Source organism: Aplidium turbinatum, chromosome 5, assembly GCF_918807975.1.
Source record: "Aplidium turbinatum chromosome 5, kaAplTurb1.1, whole genome shotgun sequence".
NCBI lineage: Eukaryota > Metazoa > Chordata > Ascidiacea > Aplousobranchia > Polyclinidae > Aplidium > Aplidium turbinatum.
This window is the reverse complement of record NC_137476.1, coordinates 5369762-5380424: the sequence shown is the minus strand read 5'-3', so window position 1 is coordinate 5380424 and position 10663 is coordinate 5369762. Positions and strand designations below refer to the sequence as shown.

Below are 10663 nucleotides of genomic sequence, written 5' to 3'. Positions count from 1 at the left end.
TACTTGGCATGAAATACTAACTATTTGATATTCAATAGTTATTTCAGTTAATTACAGTAAGGGTCAAATTTATTGATGGACAGACAGAGAAGATTTTCATTTCAAGAAGTCCTAAGACACCTGCAAATAACTTCTGATGATGTTGATAGCAACTCTAATGCTGAGGCTACAAGTAGTAATGAATGTGAGTCCATACCAGATGTTGATGAACTGCCTTTGGAAGAAGAGGAACTGTCCGATATAGATGTCTTTGAGGCAGAAAGTGAAGATGACGAGACTGGTATTGATGTAGATCAAGAATCTAATGATGGTTTTTCAGAAGATGAAGATCAAGTAGCAATAACAGCTGGCAATGCAACCTATTATGCAAATCTTTTTCCAAGCAGGCTTAGAAGAAGAAGTATATTGACGCAGCAGCCTCGGATTGATGCTGCTCCTGAACTTGAAGTGGATGCCTTTAGATTATTTTATCGGCCTGAAATTATACTTCAGATAGTAGGTACGTAAGACGAACAGAAAAGCAAGAGACGTGAGACACGAATGTAAGCTGTTGCCTAATTCTGTACACAAAAACTTCACAATTGTAGAAGTTGAGGCAGGTCTTGCAATCATGATACGTGCTGGCTTGGACAGAGATAACTTCACAGATTTATGTCGATTGTGGGATCCTCTTGATAGGCCATTTTATAGTGGCGATGGCACTAAATCGATTCAAATTTCTGCTACGATGCATGCGTTTTGATAACTATCGCAATCGACCAGAAAGACAAAGGAAAGACAGGTTAGCTGCAATTCGAGAGGTATGGGAAGCATTCAACAGTAATCTGCGCAACGTCTGCATTTCTAAGGAAGCAGTAACTGTGGATGAACAACAACATAGCCTACATGCCATCGAAATCAAGCAAATATGGTGTAAAGTTTTTTTGGCTGTGTGAAGCCACATCAGGTTTTGCTCTAAGTGGCATTCTTTATTCCAGAAGAGAATCCGACTTGGCTCCTCACAGAAATCTTGCAAATGATATAGTGATTAACCTGTGTTGACAGTTATTTTACATCTCATGATCTGGTTTGCAATCTTTTGCTTCAAAATTTTACATTGGTAGGAACAGTAATGGCTAATCCCCGTGAAGTTCCATCGCAGCTAAAATCAGAAACGGGAAGAAAGGGGAAAAGTATTGCAGCGTTGTATGGCCATTTGAACAAAATTCTGCTATCGTCATATGTACGAAAACGAAACAGGAATGTCCTCATGATGTCTTCTTCACACTCTTCTGTTTCCATCACGGGAGACCTACAGTTATCATGGACTATAACACGTATAAAGGTGGAGTTGACACTTTTGATGAAAACTGTGCAGAACTCAATTGCTTGAGGAAAACAAATCGTTGGCCAATGGTTATAAATTACAATTTGATAAATGTTGCCAGTAACAACGCATTTCTTATGAGAGACAATGGGAAAAGCAACAAAAAAAAAAGATTTTCCCAAGCAACTTAGCTTTCAACATGCTCAACCGTATGTCAACAATGTCAACACAAGAAAATTGGCGGGAGAAACTTAACTACTTGCCGAAAAGTTGAGGTTCATCGATGCTGCTACTTCAAGCACTTTCAATCGCACAGTTCAAAGTATCAAACGGGAAGATGCTACAGATGTGCAAAACATAGGCCTACTCGATCTGCATGTGTCACTTGTAGACGACAGACGGGTTTGCTCACGACACAGAACTTCAGATGAACCAATACTGCTTGGTATGCTGAACAATTTGTTGTAGTGGTCCACGTTTCTTCGTTTTTGTGTTTGAAATATACGTAGCAAAACTTCGCTTATTAAGATTTCTTTGCATTTTATCTGAGAGCTAGTAAGCTTAAACTATGTCCTGGGTAAGACGCAGACCTCCCAATTGGTATTAATGATTGTTTTGTTAAGGTTTTATCAACATCAATCATCAAAAATAACAACTTCACTTTGAGACCAACCCATTTGTACCGAAAAACACAAGGAAATGCCATGTTGACAATTTGTCAACATCTGTGCCGATTAAGTTACCTGAAATCCCTGTGCTAATAAGGGTTAATTTCAATCGTCAAATACAAGTGTTGTTGATGATTTACATTATTTTACGTTTTAAGTTTTCTTGTAGCGTTTATCCACAAAAGCTACTTACTATTCTGGTGCAGAGTGACATATTATTTTAATTTAGTAATTGCAAGTGTTCTTACACTTGATTATCAATTGAAGTTATTTAACGTTTTTTCTGGTTTATTTACCAACCTGACAACAACTTACTGATTTAAGAAGCGTTGGAATGCAATCCTACTATATTGTTTCCACAATGCTATTATTGTTTTGCATAATCATAACGTATGTACAGTAGGTCCGACAGCTTGTTTTGGATTTCTTAACAAAAAAGCTCCAAAGATAGGATTTTTAAGCTTCAACAACGCCACACACGTTTGCGTGTGCCACTTGTCATTGTGAAAACACAAGTATATTAAACTGTTAGGTTTAAGTTTGGGTGGTGAAGAGGTTCAGTCAACAGTATATACATTTTCCTAAACGCACAAGAACTGCTGCTGTAATCATGTGCTCGGTGCTAAGTCTGGTTTTACATCTCTGGTAAAAAAAAAACGAGCACCGAACATCATTTCTACTCACTGTGCCCTTCATCGACATGCACTGGCAGGTAAAACCCTTCCAGAATATTTGAAAGCAGTATTGAAGCATTTGGTTGAATGTGTGAATTTTATCAGGGCACATGCTCTTAATCATCGTCTTTTCAAAGTGGTTTGTGATCAAACTCGATCAGAACGCTCTGTTCTCCTTTTCACACGGAAGTTCGGTGGCTCTCTATAGGGGTCTTATTTTCTCTCGAGTTTTCGAACTAGGCTACATGGTGAAATCGAGAGTTTTCTTCGAGAACGCAAATCCCCGTTCAGTAAGCACTTTGGTGACAACAAATTTATTGGTGCATTGGCTTACTTGACAGACATTATTTTAAGTTTGAACCAGCTCAATGTGCAAATGCAAGAAAAGTGTTACCATTATAGATGTACGGTACATGATAAAACTCAGCGCTTTCAGACAAAGTTAGATCTGTAGAGTAGAAGAGTGTAAAAAGGAAATTTTTACTACTCATATTTACGCAAATTTTCTAACATTTAATGATTGGAAAGTCAGTAGAAGTCACAACGAGATTTCTCACCTCGAAGTCGAAATATGCCAGCACCTTGCCGCCTTAGAAAAGAACTTTGACTGTTACTTCGAAGGTGAAAGTTTTAACAGTACCCGTACTACTCTTTGGATAACTTCTCCCTTCGAAGCCAAGTTAGAAAGTATTGTTGACGATGATCTTTGCAAAGATGAATTGATTCGTCTTCAATGTTCAACAACGCTTTGTTCCAATGTTTAACTTACTAGCTCTCAGACGAAGTACAAAAAAGCTTGAAAAACAAAACAAAAACATGTAGCACAACAAGAAATAATTGCTCAGCGTTAATAGCAAACGTTTTCAGCTATAGAAATAGCTCTTGCTAAGTCTTGTACAAAGCTACTATCATTCGATCCACTTCTCATACATGATTTCGTCAGTTTCAGGCAAACCGTGTGACAGCTCTCCATGCCAGAACGGAGCTCCTTGTGTTGATGTTGGTTGTTCATATAGTTGTCAATGCATACAACCTTATGAAGGTCGACACTGCAAATTATGTAAGTCGTACATGTTTTCATTTTTATTAATGTTTTTTGGCGGTGCGACAGTAGACATAGTAACTGGAGTGAAACTTATATTTTTTATGATTTTGCAAAAAAATAAAATTCTGCAAATGTTTTGATGCATGAATGACACATTTATAAGAATTATTCATTGTGACTTATCGCAATAACTTTCGTGACGTTTGGGGTAAAGAAAAGGTCAAAAAGTTTGGTTTTGAGGAACTTTGAACATTGTGGTAGATTGTAGGAATCTCTGCTTAAAGATGTCTTTTATTTTATTATTATAAGTTTGCTTGATTCTTCAACACGTAAAACTTGTTTTGTGGATATTTGGTATCCCATCATTTGCAACAGCTTATTTAAGCTGTAGAATTTTTTATATATTATAAATATAAATTTCAAATAATCATTTCTATGAACAAATTTTTACCTGCTAAAATAGATTATTGTCGTAAACAATTTCGTTCTAATTTTCAGTCTCTCCTCGCCTCATTACATCTTCACCATCAACCAACATCTTCAGCAACAACTTTACATTGACATGTGTGGTGGAAGGGAATCCCATACCAACCGTGAATTGGAAAATCACGTATGATGAAATGTTCGAAAATCCTTTTGAGAATGGATTGATTTCTAATGGATCATTATTCAACATTGAAACTTCAGTAACTGGATTTAAAGTTGAATCGAAACTGACAATGTCAGCTGGTGGATTGTGCTTGGGAAAAAGTGAAATGTCATGCTTGGCGATCAATAACGTGTCAATAGAAACAACGATGCATTCTTTCAAATTAAATAACCGTGAGTTTTACTTAATACCGCTTAAAGCGATGGTTTTAGCATTTCTTTTTTTTTTTCCTTGGCCATTGAAGAAATATCAAGCATGCGGTCTTTCAGTATTCTAAATTTCTAGGAAAAACCCTGAATGAATGAGTTGGAAAATTATTTTGGAAAGCATGAATCTTGATGCTGGAGCATTTTTTCCTATAATCATTTCATACACTCACGGTACGTCCTAAAAACTTAACCATGTTTTTTAGGATCCAAGGCAGCGAATCATTCACTTAATAAAAACTGCTCTAATCGCCAGTTTACACTATTACAGATTTTAATGATAGTAAAGGTAAAGGTGAGTCCCATACTTGATCCAAGCCTCGGGGGATGAGAAGATAAGGTTCTCATTATACTAAGCCATCGGTACTAATGAGAATAGGGTGGCCAGTTTCTTTCTCTCGGCCGCCTTTACTTCAGCAATTACGCCCACCCAATTTATTACACCCTTGGTAAAGGTGAGGTGAGGCAAGATTTATCACCAGCTGAAACCGGAAGTCGAACCAGGAATGTATTAATAATGTATTCTTAAATAATTTGAGTGAATTTGTTTTTATAAAATTTATTCAAAAACATTTACTTTAGTTTTTATGGAGAAATGTGATTTTTATGAGATACTTCATAACTATTTCTGAAACATTGTCAACTTAATTAAAGTTATTGTGTGACAGGAAACTTACACCACAAAATGCAAAATATTGATGTTGACTGCACGTGATTCTATCGACAATATCAATAAATTACATGCAATTTACAACCTGAGTAGAAAATCATACGCGCTGTAAAACATACGAGAAAATCTTTTTCATGCTTCTAAAGTTTGAAAATTTTAAATTTAAATTATATTATTGAAGTTTATTATAAACGTACTTCAGCTAGTGATAAATCTTTCCTCACCTCACCTCTACCAAGGGTGTAATAAATTGGGTGGGCGTAGTTGCTTAAGTAAAGGCGGCCGAGAGAAAGAATCTGACCACCCTATACTCTCCTTAATGCCGAAGGCTTGGTACAATGAGAACCTTACTGTATCTTCTCATATCCGACACTTGAATCAAGTATGGGATCCCCTTTACTTTTACTGTTTATGAAAATTATGTTTATTACTACTGTTTATTATTACTGTTTATGTTTTATGAAATTAGGCCGATTGCCCCCCAGTTAACTATAAAAATTTGCCACTGCTGATACCCTAACGTAGCATTGGATATCTATGCTTAATTTTAGGATAGACATCCTTTTTTAATTTTTTTTTGCGTAGGTGTTGTTTATATGGCATTTGAAGAGTAAACAAGCAAATTCTACATAAATATTTTTTGGAGGAAAATTAATGGTCCTCAAAGGGTTAAAAGCATTATTTTACTGCAAAATAGTTTAAAATTTGGAATATGTTTTAGATTTGTTATTTATGTCTGGAAAACGAGTTAAATGTAAATAGAAACTGAAGGTCACAAAAATAGATCATACCACACACTACATCGCTACTTCATACTGTAACATCCATTTATTGAGTTTTAAAAAACTAAGAAACGAAGTATACCTACAAAACACAAACCATAAATATAAAGCAAACAAAGTAGATCTGTTTCACACAATGAGAAAACTGAGAACTGAGCGCTGAACTGAGAACTGAACGCGAACTGAGAAAGCAATCAACGTGAAGCGCTCTAGGCAAGGAAACCAGAACGTAGGAACATAATGTAGACTAAACGTAATTTGACAACATTCTTCCCTCCTAAAACGTAACGGAATTGCCATATCGTAGTGGTGGGACGCCTTTGTTAGTTCGCTTGGAACGTCTGATGTTTGGGTTTACGTCGTCACAGTCTGAATCGAAGCTTCTTGCGCTAGCATCAGAAGTATCGAGTCCAATGTTATTCGGGTCATTGCCAATATCCAAAACTAATTTAGAGAACTCAGCAGCTTCCAATCGGGAATTATCCGTGACGAATGGTTCAGGGCAATGAGATTGATCCGGAGAGTCGTCCGGACACGGCGCTAGGTCTCTTAGCGATACATTTGATTCTCTTCCATCTGGAGATTTTACAGTTGCATACATAGGATTGGCATCGGTTAGTTCGACCCGCCGAACCAGATCATCGTTCTTCGAACCCACAAAATTGCGCAGTAACACGGGCCCGGGTTTCAGTAGCCAAGACGGCAGTGATACCACAGTTGGAGATCGCCGGTCGAAACGAAAGAATAACTCGTGCGGTGTAGCATTAGTTGCAGTACACAACAACGTACGAACAGAATGCAGCACAACTGGTAGCACCGTTTCCCAACGACTAGGAGGTAGATTACGAGATTTCAATGCCAAACGTATCGCTTTCCAAATAATACCATTGTAGCGCTCGACTTGCGAGTTCCCGATGGGATGATAAATGGAAGAGCGACTGGTGGCAATGCCTCTGCTAGTTAAGTAACTTTTGAATTCTTTAGACACGAAGCTTCCCCCATTATCAGTGTGTACACAGCTAGGGAAACCACACAAAGAAAATAGATTATCAAGACACTTAATCACGATTTCGGTGCACATGTTTGAACACGGATAACAGAACGGAAAACGAGAAAATTCATCCACAATTACGAGCAAATACACATTGCGACTACTGGATGGTAATGGTCCTTTAAAGTCAATCGATATGCGTTCGAAAGGGCGAGTAGCTTTAACAAGAGTGCCTTGTTGCTGCGTAAAAAATCTTGGTTTTAATTCTGCGCATATTCTGCAGTTACTACACACTCTCTTTATGTCATCCATTGAGAATGGCAAGTTTTTGGACCGTACGAAGTGGGAAAGTCTCTTTACACCAGGGTGGCAAAGGTTCTGATGAATTTCGTTTAGATTGTAACTGGCGGTAGACGCACAATACGCTCTAGTTAACCCTTAGGCGGTTGGGCTCCTGGAGTCTTGCTCAGTTTGGGGGAGGGCTGTCGATTCTTCTTATGCTTTAGGAGTGATATCTCTTATTTTTTAAGGCACGGTTTCAAAATTTGGGATTCACTTTGTAAAACTATTCACGCAGAGCATGTCCGAAAATTAAAACAATGTGAATTTTAGAACTGCTTATATACGTTAAAATGTTGATGTGACTTATGACGCTGAGTTATTTGGTATTTTTTGATAGAGTAATGAAAAACATGCATTGCAATGTTGTGATTAAATTTTTTTTACATAATCTCAATTTAAATCATGTGATTAACGAGACATGGGCCAAATTAATTGCTTTCATCCAGCTGGTGGGAAAATTTTGAACAATAGACTATGAAATATTTCAGAGGATGTGCTGAGAAATGCCTTATATCTCTCAATTTATAACCTTTATTCGCTCAAAATTTCAGCTCAATAGAGGTGAATAAAAGTTAGGAAAAGTCAAGAAATCTCGTAGTCGCAGCCTCAGTGGTTTTAGAGATACAACTGTTGATACAAAAAAGTTGAATTGACAGCCCCCCCCAACCTTCAAAGGGTTAATGTATCAGGTCCGGCATTGTCCTTTCCGGGTCTATATTGCACTGTATACGAAAAAGATGCGAGTTCGAGACGCCAACACTGTATTTTATTATTTTTAACTTTCGTGCGTCTCCTGTTGTCGAACATAAATGCTACCGACTTTTGGTCTGTGACCAAGGTGAAATGTTGTCTAGCCAGAAAATGCTCCCATTTGCGAACGGCCTCTATGATTGCAGTTGCTTCTTTTTCTACGGCAGGATAATGCCGTTCGCTCCCTTGAAAAGTCCTTGACATAAATGCAACTGGTCTTCCTGCTTGGTTAAGAGTAGCAGAAACTGCAACCTCCGACGCGTCGCATTCGACAACAAATGGTAACGTCTCGTCGATGGCCGCCAATGCGGATTCGGAGATTTCTTGTTTAATAGAAACAAAGTCTCTCAACGCTTCTGGATTCAATGGAAACGACGTAGTGTTTTTCAGACTCTGAACTTTGTCAGAAAAGTTCACGACCCATCGTGCATAATAGGCAAATAATCCTAAAGCTCTTTTGAGAGATTTGGTACTTTGGGGCGCAGGTAATTCAAGCAGTGGCCGTAGTCGTTCGGGATCCGGTTTTATTTTGCCATTGCCGACGCAATACCCGAGAATGCAGATTTCTTTGACCGACGAGATTGTTTTGTCTTCATTTAACGTAAAATTTCTTTTCTGAATTGAATGAAGAAAGCGCGAGACATTTTCATCATGTTCACTTTTGTCACGCCCACATACCGTAACGTTATCTTATCTAGGTAAGGGTAGGTATTTTTCAATTTATCAATTTTCACCATTTCATCCATTTTCCTTTGAAACTGGGGAACGCCATTTGTTACTCCAAAAGGGATTCTGTTGAATTCCCAAAGTCTTCCAGACGCCTCAAACCCGGTATAAATTTTGTCCTTCTTAGCGATAGGGATTTGGTGATAGGCGCTTTTGAGATCGAATGTTGAGAAAAACTTATGAACAGACAACCGATGAACTAGATCGTCAATGCGTGGCAGCGGATACGCGTCCAAATTTATGAACAAATTTATTGTTTGTGAATAATCGACACATAGCCTCTTCTTATTTGTTTCTTTGTTGTTAACGACCAGAACTTGGGCTGGCCAAGGCGAATTGCTGGGGCGGATGATACCTTTGGAAGAAAGTTTTTCAATTTCTGCGTCTATAAACTTTCTGTCCGACTCGTTGTACCGTCTTGACTTAACAGCTATCGGCTTACAGTCTTTCGTCAAGTTTGTGAAAAGAGACGCTTCATCAGCTATTGCAGCGATCACCGAGCAATGGTCGTTCTGTTGATTAACTACAAAATCGGGTTCACCTCCTTGGTATTCAAAAATTACTCGACGATGATTTCTTTGGAAGTCTGCTCCCAATAAGATGTCGCAGCACAAATTTTGTAAAACGCCAACTTTTACATGGCTGTAGAATTTCCCGCCGACAGTGATATCGATGAAACAGTTACCAACGACTTTTTCTTTTGAGTTGTGCGTGGCCATAGAGACTTTGGAATCGCAGCGTTCAATTTTAAGTTTTAGCTTGTAAGCAGTGTCTTGGTTGATGAAACTAACAGAACTACCAGAGTCGATGAGTGACGACAGCTCGATGCCATTAACGAAGGATTTCATAGTAGCATGAGACAAACATCGCGGTGCGGGGTGAATTGTGCACATATAGTCGGAATTAACGCAAGCGTTAACTTTTCCTCGAGAAAACTTATGTTTGCAAACTTTAGCGAAATGTCCAACTTTATTACAATGATAACAAGTTGCATTTCGGGCAGGACATCTCTTCCTCTCATGATAGGAATCCCCACAAAAGAAGCAATATCTTGCGACGTTGCTTACCGCACTGATAGTATAATTGTTTTTGCTCTTACCTTCAACAACTTCGTCGCTATGGATATTTGAGTTCGATGAGACGGCCGATACCTGTAGTTGGTCTCTTGAAGCATGAAATAGCCGAGTGTCTCTTGCCGCTCGATCAAGAGTGCTTGCTTGAGTGTATTCGTCAGCTAGACTGAGCTCTTGGTTTTCCAACAGGCGTTGTCGAATTGTATCGGAAGAAATGCCGATGATGAATGCGTCGCGTACCATTTCCTGCTGGTATTGAGCCGAGTCGACGGCTTGAAAGCCACATTCTTTGCTTAGAAGCTTCAAGTTTTGGAGAAATTCGTCTAAGGATTGTCCTGGGTGTTGCTTGGTAGTGGCTAGACGATGCCTTGCAAATAAAATATTCGTAGGCTTCACATATAAGTTTTGAAGAACGTTCAATGCACCGTTGTAATCTTGACAGTCTTCGATGAATTCGTAGACTTCAAAATTCACACAATTCGTGAGTATTCGCAGGTCATCCTGCCGGTTTTCTCCTTCGTCTTGGACGGGGAGAGAAGCCAAGTAATTTTCAAACGTCTTCCTCCAGTGCTTCCATTCTTTTGCCGCTGTGCTTGCGTTTGGATTTAAAGCAAGGCGTTCCGGCTTCATTAACTTGCTCATCTTAGTTTTTTAAATTGTAACATCCATTTATTGAGTTTTAAAAAACTAAGAAACGAAGTATACCTACAAAACACAAACCATAAATATAAAGCAAACAAAGTAGATCTGTTTCACACAATGAGAAAACTGAGAACTGAGC

The 10663-nt window shown here is 38.4% G+C and overlaps 1 protein-coding gene across 1 annotated transcript; it reads right to left on the bottom strand.

The window, feature by feature from the left end:
- Nucleotides 1-6277: 6277 nt before the first annotated feature.
- On the bottom strand, nucleotides 6278-10524 carry LOC145770870 (uncharacterized). Its single transcript, XM_082582613.1, has 3 exons — nucleotides 8818-10524; nucleotides 8154-8698; nucleotides 6278-7019 (listed from the first exon to the last, which is right to left on the bottom strand). The coding sequence occupies exons 1-3, from the start codon at nucleotides 10522-10524 to the stop codon at nucleotides 6278-6280; spliced, it is 2994 nt and encodes a 997-aa protein (XP_082438739.1).
- Nucleotides 10525-10663: the final 139 nt, after the last annotated feature.

What these genes read in the sequence shown, in the direction of transcription:
- LOC145770870 (XM_082582613.1), bottom strand. Translation starts at nt 10,524, where the DNA reads ATGAGCAAGTTAATGAAGCCGGAACGCCTTGCTTTAAATCCAAACGCA. An exon ending in AAAGGAAAATGGATGAAATG is followed by an intron (nt 8,699 to 8,817) that starts GTGAAAATTGAT and finishes CATTCAATTCAG; the next exon opens with AAAAGAAATTTTACGTTAAA. An exon ending in ACCTTGGTCACAGACCAAAA is followed by an intron (nt 7,020 to 8,153) that starts GTCGGTAGCATT and finishes TGGTTTCCCTAG; the next exon opens with CTGTGTACACACTGATAATG.